Source organism: Citrus clementina, unplaced genomic scaffold (genome assembly GCF_000493195.1).
Source record: "Citrus clementina cultivar Clemenules unplaced genomic scaffold, Citrus_clementina_v1.0 scaffold_1, whole genome shotgun sequence".
NCBI lineage: Eukaryota > Viridiplantae > Streptophyta > Magnoliopsida > Sapindales > Rutaceae > Citrus > Citrus x clementina.
The window spans coordinates 4,123,135-4,140,065 of NW_006263303.1; the positions used below are offsets into that span (position 1 = coordinate 4,123,135).

General features: G+C 34.5%; 2 protein-coding genes across 2 annotated transcripts; one reads left to right on the top strand and one right to left on the bottom strand.

Annotated features, from left to right (window-relative positions):
* The first annotated feature begins 248 nt into the window (after window positions 1-248).
* LOC18054862 (probable ADP,ATP carrier protein At5g56450) lies at window positions 249-3,322 on the top strand. The gene is made up of 2 exons (XM_006450799.2): window positions 249-825; window positions 2,515-3,322. Exons 1-2 carry the CDS (start codon window positions 496-498, stop codon window positions 3,148-3,150), a joined length of 966 nt encoding a protein of 321 aa, XP_006450862.1. The 5' UTR covers window positions 249-495; the 3' UTR covers window positions 3,151-3,322.
* A 3,001-nt stretch (window positions 3,323-6,323) lies between these two features.
* Window positions 6,324-6,928, bottom strand: LOC18054863 (glutaredoxin-C6). Its single transcript, XM_006450800.2, has one exon. The coding sequence runs from the start codon at window positions 6,794-6,796 to the stop codon at window positions 6,371-6,373; it is 426 nt and encodes a 141-aa protein (XP_006450863.1). The 5' UTR covers window positions 6,797-6,928; the 3' UTR covers window positions 6,324-6,370.
* Between the last annotated feature and the right edge of the window lie 10,003 nt (window positions 6,929-16,931).

Consider the following 16,931-nt stretch of genomic DNA (forward strand, 5'->3'; position numbering starts at 1 on the left):
GGCCATTTAAAAGCCCAGGGAACCAGTCGAAGCTCCTCTTTACAAATTATAACAGTAAAATAAATAAATAAATTCTAATTCCCGAAGATCACACGTGGCATAAAACCAAAGGATAGAAGAAAGATGAATATTAAAAGTAAATGCAAAAATACACGTCAGCTAAGTATCGGATTGGATCATGAACAATTCTGGAAGGGAACGGCGTTCATCGAACTCCGTTATTTTTCTTCAAACAGGCCATTGAGATACAAGAAAAAGAAACTGAATGAAATTACCAATCGCAAGAGAAGAGTCAATCCCAAAATCAAGCACACATATTTTTTTTTATATTATTATTAAATTCAGATTTTTTACATTTTTGGTGCACCAATAACCAACAGTATGTTCCCAAATATTAATTAGTGCGGTAGTCTAATTAATAACTATAAAGCAGAACCCAATTGCTGTTTTTGTTCTTAACTGGCACAACGAGAGAAAATATTTTTTATTCAGAGAATGAGCAAAGATGACGATGGGCCAGCAAGATTAACAAGCGGGTCGAGGTCGTACAAATGGGTCACCAACTTTCAGCGTGATCTGATGGCGGGAGCTGTGATGGGGGGTTTTGTGCACACGATTGTGGCGCCAATCGAGAGGGCGAAGCTTCTGTTGCAGACCCAAGAGAGCAATTTGGCTATTGTTGGGAGTGGACGGAGAAGATTCAAGGGCATGCTTGATTGTATTGCCCGTACTGTTAGAGAAGAAGGGATTTTATCTCTTTGGCGAGGCAATGGCAGTAGTGTTCTTCGTTATTACCCTTCTGTTGCGCTTAACTTCTCTCTTAAGGTATCAAGATTTCACATTTTTACGTTCTTTTTTTTTTTTAAGTTAAATTGATTTGCTTCAGCGGTTCTTTTCATTTGGGTAGATCCTTGGAGATGGGTTTGTTAAGAAATTGGATTCTTGGGAAATTTATGTTTTGCATATGAACTGATTGATGAAATGTTCGAATGTGGAAGTTGGTTGGCAAGTTTTGAGCATTTCATGTCATAACGATTTATAGATGATGAGTCACTTATTCTTGAGTTTTGGAAAGATTCTTAGTAACATAAATATGCAGTTGTTATTAGTTTTCATGTGACAAAGATTTATTCTTACTCAATGTGTATTCATTCATATTGAATCTGTTATCTTTGCTGAACTCTCGCTTATCTAAAGGTGCCTTATTACATAGGATCATTGAATGATATGATACATACATATATCTACTTCTTGAGTTAAAATGGAGGTCTTGCTTCCATGGCCAGGCTTATTTGCTGCTTTGGCTATTGAGAAATAGATAAGTTTTGCTTTGACACGGATTATGATAGTTTCTGCTTATTTCAACAGAAATATAGTTTAAAACCTACATTTTTTAGAAATATTTCTTAGCAATCTTTGGATGTGGACAGGAGTTTCTTTGGCCTCAATTGGTTTTCTAAATTATTCCATACTTCTTCACCCTCAGTCCCAAACATACTGGCTTATAATTTTTTTTATTAGTTTGTTGTTAGCTATCTTAAAAGTAACGACATTAATCATCCATCATAAATATATTTGGGATACATTGGAGTTTTTTTTTTTTTTTTCACTTTTTTTGGGTTGTGCTGAATGGTATTGTCCGAGAGACAGAGAAAGATAGTTGTGCGGAGTTGATGAATAATTACTTAGCAAATGAAAGTTTGTGGCAGGAATTAGGATACTCTGATATTTCTGCTGGAAGTAAGGTATGATATTCTTGAAGATATTGGGGATGATGGCAGGATTAGAGTGTTACTCTTATTGTAAAATATTAACAAGAAAGGCTTAGATGAAGCAATACTATTACTTGCAATTACAACTTCAACGGAGGATGATAGGAAACTGATTTTTGTCATGAGGATGATGGCAGGATTTGAGAGTTACTCTTATTGTAAAATCAGTACCAGAGGATGATGACAGGATTAGAGAGTTACTCTCATTGTAAAATCAGTAACAGAGGATGCATACAAATGTAGTACTGAATTTTTATGTTTTGGGCTCTTGCTCGACTTTGTCTACATGCTTATTTAATATTTTCATGAGTAGCAGGTTCTTAGTTCTTTTCTAATCCTACAGTCAAGAAAATTATTGTATTTTTAACGAATTAAATCGTGGATTTCAGTTTCCAGGTAAATAGTAGTGGAGTTGTAGTAAATTGGTGACATTATATTAATTGGAAGAATCGTTATCAACTTCCAGTAATCAGAGTATGACCTTTAATTTTGTAACATTTAAGTTATTATCTGAGATTATATGTATCCTATAATGGAAAGATGAGTTAATGTTATTCTACCTAGTAGGTAACCTGGTACCCATATGGTATTCAACTGCAAGACATGACTTAGGAAACTGATTTTGTCATGCTGACCGTATTTCAAATTGAAGGAAGGTACCAAGTAATCAAGGAATGTCATCTGTTATCGTTTTCTTTTAAGTCTGGATAATGTATATTCATGGTCAATGTTCCATTTGCAGGATCTTTATCGAAACATCTTAAGGAATGGCAACTATCAAGATGGTACTAGTTTCATGTCTGGTACATCTGCCAACTTTGTTGCTGGGGCTGCAGCTGGTTGTACAACGTTGATCTTAATCTACCCACTTGATATCGCCCACACCCGTCTTGCTGCGGATGTTGGAAGAACTGATGCTCGTCAATTCCGAGGCTTCTGCCATTTTCTGACAACCATATTCAAGAAAGATGGTATTCGAGGAGTTTATAGAGGACTTCCTGCCTCTCTACAGGGGATGGTTGTTCACCGTGGCCTATATTTTGGGGGCTTTGATACAATGAAGGAGGTACTGTCGGAAGAGTCTAAACCTGAATTGGCATTGTGGAAACGTTGGGTAGTGGCTCAGGCAGTCACGACATCTGCTGGGTTGTTGTCGTATCCATTGGATACAGTTCGTAGGAGGATGATGATGCAATCTGGCTTGGAACAACCAATGTACCATAACACACTGGAATGCTGGCGGACCATCTATAGGAAAGAGGGGGTGACTTCGTTTTACCGTGGAGCAGTTTCAAACATGTTTCGGAGTACTGGCGCGGCTGCAATTTTGGTTTTGTATGATGAGGTCAAGAAGTTCATGAATTGGGGTAGATTGTAGAAGGAACTAATTTTTTTGGCAGTTTTATCACCGTAACACTTCAACAGAAGGATTATATAGGTTTAGAGTTCGAGAATTACAGGTGGAAAATTTTGTAAAGTGCAAATGAGACTGATACACTTAACACGTAACATGCAAACTAGATGATTTTTTTGGCCAACAAATAAAAAGAGTGGGAATGTTATTTGAAAAAAATTTACTTGCCATCTTATGAAAAAAAAAACCCTTTTTGTCAAAACCATACCTGTTTTTTTTTTTTTTTAATTATTGTGGATTAATTCGGGTAGTTACTTTAATACAATGATTATGTCTGTAAAAATTTGCCTTTATTCTTGTTGGTTGAGTAGCAAGATTGGATTTCAGTGCGGTGTGCTAAACATTATTGATGACAAAATCTTATATAATATAATAACAAAAACAAATTATTAGTGGGAAAACATGGGTTGAATTAATAGAAAGGAAGTGGTGGAGTCAGGTCAGGAGGGTAGTGGGCTCTTGAACTCGTGAAGTTCCCACTCCCATTGTCCGTGCTGCAGCCCAGTGCGGGCAAAGCAACATATCATATTTTATTTTGTTTTTTTTTTTCCTTTAAAAAAAAAAGAAAAGAATTTTGAAGCAGCTGTACACTTTAATAATAATTCAATTCTTCTCTTTTTCTTTTAGAAAGTGATGTAAGCTTAACGCCATGATGTAATGGACTGAAATGGCAAAACATATAATCTAGTCAGCAAAATGATGACCCTGTTCTGGATTCTGGGGAAAGCCAAAATCAGTGGGTTTTCAACTTTCAATTCAACCCAAAGTTAATAAAATTATTATGATAAATTAGGTATATGTTGGGGCAACAAAAATACAAACACATGCATACACACAAGCAAAGTTGGGGTGGGATCCCCCGGTGGCATAAAAAAGCTAAAGCAAACAATGAAAAGTGAAAACAAGAAGAGAAAGAAAAATAAAATAAGACAGATTCACTCACCGATAAAGTAAGTTGAGGATGGTTTTGGAACTTTAGAGTCTGCTTCATCAGTTTTATTAATACAAAAAAAAGTGCATCTCAAATCCCTGCCATCAGTGGGGGTTTCCCAACTCCCTCCCTATTTCTTCCTTTTTCATAATTAAATACCCTAAAAAAATTATTCAATTCCCCCTTATAATTTTCTTCCAACTTAAGTGTGTTAATGGAGAGAATCAACAGGCAGATTCTGCTTACGCTATGGCAGTAAAAGATTCCAAATGGGGGGGGTCCATCAGTGGTGTTGATTAAATATCATAAATCAAGACCATTGCATGCTTGCCACGCGTGATTCAATATTAAAAGAAAGAGTTGAAAGTGAGGACGCACTCGCTGTGGCCGTGGCTGTGGCTTGTTGATGTTACCGCCATCACACCACCAATATCTCCAAACCCAAAGGAACTGGGGTCCCACCCAAATTTGAAGCGGCCTCGTAAATCCTAATAATCTTCTTTTGATCTCCCTAAACTTGATCATCCCTTACCTCCTCCCCACCTTGTTTTCCTCAGTTGGGATCGTTTAACGGCACCGTCATATATATATATGACGGTGATATTATTCAATTGTTTATAGGATTCACATGATAATTGTGATGCAGCTGCACATTACTTGAGAGGAACAAATTAATATATTACAAGGATGAGGCGAGGCGTGACGCAGCTCTAAATATTGTCTGATTGCATGATGACAAATGGCAATTTCAGCTTCTCTTTGCCTTCCAAGGTTTTGTTTTTAGCCCATTTTCTTCGTCGGCTTCACTTATAATAAGAATTTTGTGATTTTAATGCTTAGTTTAATTAATTATATATCATTTTGGTGAGCACCCTTTCTTTTTTTTTCAAAATTTTGGCTGAGAGATTTCCAAGTAGATCTCCACATCAATTTGTGCGAAAGTATACAAAATAAATTTAATTTAATTATTAATAATTGTCTTTAAAGTATTTTAAAGCTAAATTCAATCATCCTTGTTCTTGTTGCAGCCTTTGAACTGGGATCTAAAGTAGTTTTTTTAAATGAATCTTATAAAAATAAATAAATTTATTATTCTTTTATTATTTTTCCGAACAAAATTTAAATGATTTTTTTTTTATTTTAAACACGAGGTATAATGGGGAGGGCCCCAACTATAGGAAGCACTTTTAAGCCCGTACCACAACCCAGACTAGAATTCCCCGCTCGAACCGGAAGGCACAGGTTCTCCCAACAAAGGCGACTTTCCTACGACTCGAACTGGGGAGCAAACCCAGTCAAGCCACTTAAGGGGACTCTATTGCCAGTGAAGCCAATACTTTGTTGGTACGTTAAATGATTTTAACATTAAATTTTAAAAAATCATGGCATCTCATTCTCAGTGACCCTATAAAAAAGCAAAAAAAATATGTGGTTTTCACAACGAAAAATTGAAGGCAACCCATGGCCACGCAACACCAAATCAACTATATGGTATTGCTAGCCTAGTCAAACCATGAAATACCACAAAATACTGATAAATTGTCTGAAAATTCTTGAAAAAAAAAATTCAGATGGTAAATTGAATTACTTGCTTTTCACAATATGCAGAAAATAAAAATGAAAAAAAAAAAGGTGAAGGGGGTGTACTAAAAGAAGATTTTGATTCAATAATAATTGGAAGAATTTTGCCAGAACAATACATCTGATACTGCCACTTTGCCTCGTCATTGTCAGCAGCAAAGTGATCTCCTCCTTAAACCCCGGTACTTAGATCACATTCTTAACCATTCTTTATCTAGAATAATTTCAACGGCTCTGATTGCTCAATCATTGTCCCCCACCCGTAGGTCCCACCCCATTATTGATTGAACTAACAACATAGATCAAACCCAGAGAAGGGGAGAATTTTAACATCAAAACTACTGCTGGTATTAGCTATTTTAAAAATCCAAACTCATCACTTTATATACGCACAATACTCAATCATACAAAGAGAAAGAAGATTACTTTTTTTTTTTTTTTGTTTTCCCTTTGATCTCCTAAGTTTATGTTCACTTACAATAAGAAAAGAGAGACCTAAATGAACACTTGAGTAATTAAGAACCCAAACTAAGTAATTAACATAACATATATAAGAATCAGAATTGGGTGCCTTTCTAATTCTACTAATAATAATAGTAGTAATAATAGATTTATTATTATTATTATTTTGATATATTATAGTAATAATAATAATAAAGTAACTAATAATTATCATACCCAGAGAGCGCCAATTTCTACAAGCTTGGGCACGAGGTGGCCGCCGATGTGGAGGGCGACGAGGGACTCGAGGCCACCGACGCACGTGCCGCCGATGAAGACTGCGGGCGCCGGCGCCGGATTACGAGGGGAGTCGGCGTGAGCGCTCTCATCATGGTCAACAAGAGGGAGGGCTGAGATCTCGTGATCATCGAGCTCGATGACGGTAGGGTGCACCCCGATGGTGGCGAAGAGCGTTTTCATGACGTGGCACATGCAGCAAGACGACCGGCTGAATATTATCACCGGGTGCTCGGATATCAGGCGTTGGATTCTTGCCTCCGAGGATTCTTCACCGTCGATGGACAAGTTAGTGGTTGACGAGGGAGGGGTGAGGTCGAGGTGGACGACGTCGTTTGGGTAACGCCTTAGGCCTTGCATCTCCTCTCTATAGAAAGTAGAAACAGATTCTTGGGGGAAGCTGTGTGTGTGTGATGTCAACGGAAGCAAAGTTGAGTTTTGGGTGTTTTATTTTTGTGGGAGTTTTATACAAAGAGAGCAAGGTTGAGGAGTGGTGGTGGGGTTGCTTACATCACAAAGTACAGTGTTACATTTTTTCACATCATCGCTCTCTGGGGGAATTCTGGAAGCACACTCGCCTTTCACTCGACTGTTTCTTACGTGCTTTTGACATGACAGAATATTCTTTGCAGCCCCTTTTTCTTTTTCTTTTAACTCACTCTCACTATATATAATATATATTTTTTTCTTCTTAGATATCCATCATATACAGTGTGTCTGGACTAGAGGTTAGATCGCTCTATCTTAGAAGCTACAGTATTAAAGTATTTAGTAAATACTACCTGTTATATCTTATAAGATATGTTGATATAATTTTTTACTTATAAGATAAAAAATCTATTATATCTTTAATAATTTCGACTACATATAATTAATTTTGGAGTAAAAGCCTATTTAGTCCCTGTATTTTAAGATTAGCGTCCATTTAGTCCTCGTATTTTTAAAAATACCTCAAAACATCCCTGCCGTTAAAGTATTGATACCCCTATCATTATTTTTTGGAGTAAATAATTTTGGACTACATATAATTAATTTTGGAGTAAAAGCCTATTTAGTCCCTGTATTTTAAGATTAGCGTCCATTTAGTCCCCGTATTTTTAAAAATACCTCAAAACATCCCTGCCGTTAAAGTATTGATACCCCTATCATTATTTTTTATTTCTTTTGGCATACTTTTATAATATTATCATTTTATAATAATTTTTTTGTTTGGACATTAATAAAAATAAAATAATTAAATTACCAATTTAACCTTAAAAAATAATAAAAATTTTATATTATTTTTTTGCAAGCACCATCTGCACACTTGATAGTTTACATACAATTTTTGACAATTAAAAATTAATATAATTTTTTATTTTTATTTTTAGGGTTAAATTGGTAATTTAATTATTTTCTTTTTATTAATGTCCAAACAAAAAAAAAATTATTATAAAAGGGTAATATTGTAAAAGTAAGCCAAAAGAAATAAAAAGTAACGGTAGGAGTATCAATACTTTAACGGCAGATATGTTTCGAGGTATTTTTAAAAATACGGGGACTAAATGGACACTAATCTTAAAATACAGGGACTAAATGAGTTTTTACCCTTAATTTTGTGTCATAGTTATACCTTTTCTTTTTCCACAATAACTTTAGCTTAAAAGGTACAACACCTCATTCCCAAACAAGATCATAAACTTCTACTATCAACTAATTTCTCATGTTTAATAGACAAGTTTGCATAACTTTCTTGTAACTTAAAATAATTATTTATTAGTCCATTTCACTATTAAAGGATGAATGAACAAAATTGAGGAAAATATATTATTATTCTTATATAATTATGATCGTTCTTGAGCGAATACTAATTGATAACAATACATTCCACGAGTGATTTTAACTATATAGATTGAAAATAATAATATATGTTTTAATCACACTAAAAATTTTATGTAAATGTGAAAATATTTACTTATTATTGTCATTAGCATTTCAAATATACATAAAAATAAAATTGGTGACTCTCAAATGTATAAATCAATAAAGTGAACATTTGCTAAGTGATTTGTTATTGTAGTTTAAAAATTAAGCAAAATCACAGTTGATGCAATCAAACCTGTGTTTTAATGTATTTAAAGTATAATAATATCGTTGGCGTATACTCAAAATTTCTTTAAATTTACAAACTCAAAATATTATTGAAAAATACTATTATTTTTTTTAATTTTCTTATGAAAATGATAGAAATGGTCGGCTCCAGAAAACTCGATGGAATAATTTTCGCATAATTTCTTTGAATTGTCAAGAGATAAGGTTAAAGGTGAAAAAAAATTGATCTTTACCTTGATCTTACAAAAAAAAAGGGGTAAAAATGGAAACAAGAGAGCGAATGATTGGAGAGTGGAGTGCACGTGCAGCTAGCGCTGCTGTAAGCGTCAAATATTGTTGTCACATAATACGGTAGTTCCGAAATACTGGATATTTGGCGAAGAAAATGGGGTGGGGCTGTCACATGGGGGGTGAAATTAGTAAATGGCGGTGACGTCATATTGATTCGACGTGGAACCGTAATATTGAACCATGACGTATCCAGAATACTAAAGTAAAGTGCAGTAAAAAAAGAAAGTCATCTGACGTGGAACAGTAGGCCATAGGTACGCGGGCCCCACGTCCATGACGTAATCATCGAATGATATTACACTTTCCTCGTCACCGTGACGTTCCTAGTGGACACGTGGCCGTTTCCTTTACTTTCCTTCAGGCATGGAGGTAGTGGGGTTGCGGAGATAAATGACTGGGCCCCTACAGGCTTTTGGAGTCTGATGAGGGTGCCCAATCGTAGTCGACCACGTGTGATAACAGTATGTGTTGTGATGGTGATATGTGGGGGGCTTTGTTCGGAGGTGGTCCCTACGATCATAAATTTGGGGTTTGGAGAGTCCTTAAAGGAGCACCGTTGGTGGTGGTAAATATGGTGTCTGCCATGTGTAATGCTTTGCGTTGTGTGATAAGGAGGGATTGCATCATCACCATTGTTCTCGTCCCACTAAATTCCAATGTCCTGCTCCTCCTGCCCATTTTTAGTCATTCTCCCGTCCGCTTGACCCCCCGACTTCCATTTTTTGCAAAATTGGCACCACTAATCATGAACGGTATATCAATAGAAGTGCCATTATTACTTAATACAACGCCCTGAACTCTTGAATGAAAATTTATAATCTTTCGTTCTTGATACCTTAAAAATTTAGAGTAGTGTATTATTTATGTCATGCATTAAGGGATCTAAATAAAATTTGAAATTCCGTATGGAAACTTCGAAAAAGTATATGTTTTTCCAAAAAAAGCTGCAAATATATATAAATTGTTGTATTGCAATATAGAATTGTAATCATTCTAGCTTAGTTATATATTATTATTTGCAAATCATACATGAATGAGTGTTTATACGTTTCAAACATTTTAATTTAGTTCCTTTTGTTTTAAGCTATTACATTTCAAAAATATATTACAATCTATAATCTATTAGTAGTATGAATACATTTAAAGTATAGTCCAAAAATCTATAAAGTGTATCTCTAAAAAACTTGCACCAATAGGAGGTGAGACTTGTATACTTATACAAAGGGAGATATACCTAGTCCCCGTAATAATTGGTTGAAAAATGAGTTACGGAACAAAATGGAGGCTCAAACTAATTCCCCTTAATTGTTTAAGACACAATTTCATCATTGGGCTATAATGACTTGATTGTATAATCTTCTAGCTTATTGATGATAAAGTTTACTCGAAATAAGAGCTTCAATATATTTTAAATTAAGTGTTCTTTGGGATTGGTCGAATAATTTTTAAATACTTTTATTTTGATGATCATTCATATTCAATTTTTTTAGGTGATTGTTCCTCAGATAAAAAATAATTTGAACTTTATTCATTCTGACATTATAAAACTTTAAAAAAAAGAAAGAGTCTTTTTTATGTCTTTTTATGTGTTTACTTTAATATTTTTTTAAAAAAGGAACTTCAATATTACCTTTACTTAGATCCGTGTCAACTAAAAACTACCGGAAACGTTAGTGTGAAATGACAAAGGTGGCCTCCTTTTGACTTTATCTTCGTAACCGAAAGCTTATAAATGATTGGATGAACAGATTCAAAAGCAAAGGGAGTGGTTTGTGATATATTATCTATGTGCGTGTGTGTGTGTGCAAATATATATATATATATATATATATATTGATGATTGATGATCACGAAGTAAATGGAAGCGTGAACCAGAGATCTTCATGTATGGCTTGTGGAAGTGGTACTCGTGGTCACCATGCAAAAGGTCAATTCTCCAAATCAAATCGAAAATTGTCGTCACGCTAAGCATCAGCCATCAGCCATTAGCCGAGCTGTTCTTAACGGCAAAGGTTAATTGCCACTGCGGCTATCCCTACACCTCTGCAACACCTACTTTATGCTGTCTGTTCAAGGGAAAATCAAAATAAAGGGCTGAATCAGAAGATGCCGTACAAAGGACCGGCAGAAAAACAGCAATGGCAGATGACCGAGCATCACTTGTAGTACATATTTGTTTTGTAGTCTTTTATTGTGTTCTCAGAGCCTGCATACAATTATTGCATGGTCACAGACAAAAGCTTTCGAATACTTAATAAACAAGAACCATAAAGGACGGCGATTCTGTCAAGAGTTACAGATGAATTTATTATTTCTCCAGCTTCAATTATCGTCTAATCCAGAGTCGAGTTTGCATCTTTTGTTATTTTTCCCATTCTGGTCCGTCCGGAATAATTTCTGAACTGATCAGTTATCACATTTGAGGAGCTGGCTCAGTTTCCATGGTTATGGTGGACCGGAAAGTTGAGCTTATGATACTCTTCACGGGCCCTTCGTACCTGATTGCAGCTGCCACTAACTTTGACTAACAAGAATTTTAAACACACTTCGAAACAACACTAAAGTTGACTAAATCAGCTAGCAGTGCATCACCCAAATATAAAATTACATCTTCTGACGCGCGTGGGACATAGATTATCTTGCTGCATCGCATGATTAATAAAATTTTGCTCCTCTTGATTTAACAAAAGCAAAATCTCTCAGGGGATAAGTAAAAATCATGCTTCAGTCCACGCGCTCCATTCGAGCGTGGCTTCAGAGTGATTACTGATTCTTGCTCTCCTTACGCGATTCGTTAAGAAACAATCATCCGCACGTGAGGAACCACATGTCCGTACCTTCCAGAAACTAGATATTAGTTGTCTATTACTCTATTAGTTGTCCTTACCTGGTTGTACCCGTACCCGTTTCCGTATCCGGATTCACTTCTGTCTTAAATGGATCCTATCCTTATTGCTAACTCTTTAATAGTGGGCACCGCACGGTTTGATGGCTCGATCCTCTATGGGCGCGCACGTTAGGATGCAGCCCCATGTTTTTATGCAAGTTTCCACTCAACCCGTTGTCGGCGCCGCTGGCTTTTATTTTATTAATCAACCTCGTTGACAATAAGTTAATGACGCATGGGTGACGTAACCTGGCGTGACAGCCAGATGACATAATTGGGCCCTACTGATGTCATGATCTGAATCTCTGTCGGCTCGTAAATGTGATGCAGTATCCTTCCTTTCGAAGTGGAGGGGAATCCTCTTTCCTGCATCATCAACGTACGTAGTATCCAACGGTCATTATAATTAAATTGCTTACCGACCGTACACGTGGCAGCGTGATGATGTGTTGCTTGTGCAAGCAGTGATGGCCCTGTATGGTACGGGAGATACGATGTGACAATCAAATAGTGTGTCTGGGTGAAATTTAAGCCACACAAAAATGAGACAAGTCGTTGTAAGAGATATTGAGAAGTGATTACTGGCTGCTGCATTGATTGCGTGTGGAGACGAGTTTTCTTCTCCAAGAATGGAAAAATAAATCAAGTTTTTTTTTTTTTTTTAATTAATTGTTCTGGAGAAAATTGTATATACTTCTTGAAGATTGAATTTTGTTATCGATCATTAAACTGATTAGATTTCAAAATTATTTATGACCTTTTTATAGACTTGTATTATACTATGTTAAAGCTTTATAAAGCGCAGTAGGACAGAGATTATGTGGGTGATTTCAGAAATTCAAAGTCTTAACAAGGATTTTCAGAATATCAGCTGCTATCACACTTCTAGATCATGTAATATTCATGCCCTTCCTTAGCTAAGTTAGCTCTAAGGAACAATGAAACTGTTATGTGGCTGGAACCAATTCCAGTAGAAGTCGAATTTGTGTTATCATCTTTGATTTAATGAAATCGTTTATTTCCTTCTCAAAAAAAAAAAAAAAAAGCTTTATAAGGCGCAATGTGCATCAATACGTTGCGTGCTTGCAGTGAAGTGAGTTCGAATAATTATAAAGTATAAATGTAGTTGAGGATATACATCGGTGACAATCTTTTGGATTTGGTCATATCTTCAAGATTGTGCTAGTTGTTAAAGCATTACCAAAACCGTCTAATTTTATTTTCCAAATACTTCTTTATTTCTTTACTTATAAATGAAAGACTAAAAAAAATAAACACTATCCTAAAAGACTCTTAAAATTTTAAAAAAAATTATATTATTTTAATCAAATTATTCTTTCACAATAATTAAATGTCCTCTTTATTAAAAAAAAGAGCACATCCTATTTTTTTTAATATCAAATGATGTGTCTTTTATCACTTGGTTGGTGAGATAATTAGGGATGGCAAAAATCCCCACGGGGACGGGTACCTTTGGGGATTTTCCCCATTCGGGGAGGATACGAGGATAATTTTATACCCAATTTTTTTTTCGGGGAGGGGACGGGGAAAATTTTTTACCCAACTTTTTATTCGGGGAGGGGACGGGGATGAGGTGGAATCCCCATCCCCTACCCATTTCTCCATTTTAATTTTAATTTTTATTTTTAAAATTACTAATAAATAAATAACAAAATTATAAATATTGTTAAAAATAATAAATATCAAAATAGTTGTATGTTGGAAAAATGGTCACCCTTTGCCGGGAATTAGTTGAAGAGTATTAATTGAAGTTTTCACCAACTGTTTATTGCTTTGATTATACTTGTAGTAGTTCTTCTACTAGATCTACAGGGGATTCTTATAAGAAAGCAACCAAATGGATGACAGGTTTTGATGATTATGTAAACAATGGAGATTGTGCAGTTGTTGCAGATGAATTAGATTCATATTTGGATGAGAAAGTTATACATCGGATGGAAGATTTTAATATTTTGAGTTGGTGGAAGACAAATGCTAATAGGTATCCTACATTAGCTCGAATTGCTAGAGATGTTTTGGCAATTCCAATTACAATAGTTGCTTCTGAATCAGCTTTTAACACTAGTAGTAGAGTTGTGAGCCCATACCATAACAAACTTCATCCAAGTACATTGGAGGCCTTAATGTGCTGTCAAAATTGGTTACGAGCTTACAATAGCGGTATGAGTTTATTTTAATATGATTAATTTAAAATCAAAAATAAAAAAATGTATTAGACTATTAGTTATTCGAGGACCAGGGACCCTCGGGGATCCCCTGTTATTATTCGGGGAGGGGATGAGGATTCTCTCAAGCAATTCTGACGGGGACGGGGAGGAGACGGGGACATATGCAAAATATCGGGGATGGGTACGGGGAGATTGGTCCCCTCCCCTCCCCATTGCCATCCCTAGAGATAATATAATTAATTTAATCGGATCTTGTAAAAGATTATTAACCACTCAATTAACAACACATTATTTGGAATAAAAAAGTTCGGGATGTCTCATCAACTAATTGAATTACAAGATTGAAGTGAATTAATTGTATTATTTCAACAACTAATTAATGAATGCTATATCATTTGGAATAATTTAAAATTTAGGATGTGCAGCACCACTCTAAAAAAATAATATTTTTTTTCAATAATATAGTCATAATACTTCTCTCTCTTTAATGACAATGATATAAAAAATAACATAATAATATTTGAAAAAAGAGAAATTACTTTTCAATATGTATAACACATAAAAAAGATAATTTCAAAGTACTTTTTAAAATATTTATTATTAGTGTAGCTCTCCAAATAAAAAGTAAAATCTCCTTTAAAAAGTTCTCACGCGCACAACTTAATATCCCATTATTAATGAATTCCTCTAGTACAAAAGAGAAAGAAAGAGGAAAAATTGTTGGCATTCAATGGAAGGGACCCAAAATAATGTCAAATACATAATGGACAACAAATATACGTCATCTTGGTGGGCTGCATTCGGAGAAAATTCATATGGGACTAGGCATGCATAGCTAGGAACTTTAAATAAAGCTCCCTAATGTACTTGACAACGGGCAAAAGGAGTCTCCAATAATTTCCTTTTTGAAAAGACTTTTCCTTTCCAAAAAATTACAATGATGATACAAACACTCTTAGCGGCATCAAATTCATTGCCATTGTTTAATTTATAACTAAAGTAAATATATTGCTGAGATTAAACTTCAACGATGTGATTTGATTTGTTAATTGTAAGGCAATGGCTGTCTCGGAACTGCTCCAAGATAGAGTACAAATCACAGCCATATATGCAGAGTGATAAATAAAAAAAATTATATTATAACTTTAATCGTGTAATTATGAAGACAAGCTCCACGTTAGAGCGGTTCCAACATAACTGTACCCTAATTGTAATTAGAAACAGAGACTTTTCCAAATCATGAAATGATGAGCATAAAATCACAATGATGATACAAACACTGTCAGCGGCATCAAATCCTTTGCCACTGTTTAAAACTATGGACGCACTCATTTTATTATAATAACAAGAACCAAATTTTATGGTAAGAAAAATATAATTTTCATACATTTTTTTTTATTTTTTAGGAGATTGAAAGTCGTTGGTTTTTTTTCTTATAATTTCGAATTGTTTCTCATTTTATTAAAATAAAAGCTTCCCCACTGAAAGAGGTATTAGCTATACAATAATAAGAAGAAGAAGAACAATAACAATTCTCTAATAAGGACATCCTCATTTTAACAAAATGAAAATAACACTAACAGACAAAAAAAAAAAGTGTTTAATGTATTAGAATTTGTATTTTTTAAAATTTTTGTGTGCACTCTTACTTTATTAAAATGAGAATACCCTCAATAGAGAATAACTATATATACATATTGTTAAGTCTATTTTTTATAAAGTTGGCATTTTATGGCAAGTCTAGTTAAATTGAAATTTTATTTATTGCATATCTTGTAATAAGGATTAATTTATTAATTCCTTAATTTAGTGAGATTCCAATTTATTAGGAATATTTGTTTCCTAATTTAATTAGATGTCTAATTGGCTCATGAGATCTATTTAGAGCAAGAAGTTGGTTCAAACAGGAAGTTTATTAAATGCTCAAGATGTTTCTTGGGAGACAAGCAAGACAAAAAGATCATATTTATTCCTATTCAGATTCATGGGAATTATAAGAGGAAATAAACTCTTATTTGAAAAGAATCTAAGACTTGTTGTTTTGGTGAAACCCTAGTGCCTATATATAGAGAGGTATTTTCACAATTGAAGGCATACACAACACAAAGCATAAAGAAGAGAAGCAAAATTCGGCCTCCTCCCTAGGGAATCTAGATTTGGCGCATAATGTTATGTTGATTTTTTTATTTATCTTTTTTCATCTATGTGGAGAGTTTATGTGGATCTTAGATCACTAGACATTGAATAATTGAAGAATTGCTATCGATTACTTTGCGAAATGACTTGAGGATTGTGGATCAAGAGGGGTAGCAATTATTCAAGAGAAGCAGATTCAATCAAAGGTTGGTAAATCCATAAGTTGTAACATTTCAACTTAGTGAATTGCTTTTCATTGGGACGTGGCCTCATGGATGTAGGATTGATTAATCCGAACCACGTAAAAATCTATGTCATTTATTTTCTATGATTTATTATGTTTTTAGAAAATTAATATTTTTTATGCGGATAAACAGTAATCATGAACAATACTTCCGAAAATTAATTGAGTTGTTAATTTTTTATTTTTAATTGCCAACATGCGATAGATATAAATTCCTTTCATATATAAAAGATTGCACACATCTAATCGGCTCCCATATATATATATATAAACACACACATATTTGCAATTGATTCCGACCCTACTAAAATTAATTTTCCCTTAAATACGCATAGATGTTCTATTAATTCTCTGTGAAATCAGAAATCACATCACATAATTCCTCCAGATAATCATATATGTGATGCTTATCTCTATCAAAATAATTTGATTTTATTATTATGTTGCCCTTCGTGAATCGATTTCTCAGCTCTGCCCCTGTATAAACATAGTAATATTAAAGAATGACGATCGTTTGTTGATTTCATTGAGAGTGGAAGTTTCGTATGTCAGCTTTGATTTGAAGCGAAAGAGACTGATTCAATTCATGCGTGGAACAATAATAATAATAATAATTCGGGGTTTGGTACATGTGCATGTGCTATTTGTGATGTGTGA

Excerpts from the sequence above, each read along its gene's own strand:
- LOC18054862 (XM_006450799.2), top strand. The coding sequence starts at position 496 with ATGAGCAAAGATGACGATGGGCCAGCAAGATTAACAAGCGGGTCGAGG. Across the intron at positions 826-2,514 it reads CGCTTAACTTCTCTCTTAAG|GATCTTTATCGAAACATCTT; the intron begins GTATCAAGATTT and ends TTCCATTTGCAG.
- LOC18054863 (XM_006450800.2), bottom strand. The coding sequence starts at position 6,796 with ATGCAAGGCCTAAGGCGTTACCCAAACGACGTCGTCCACCTCGACCTC.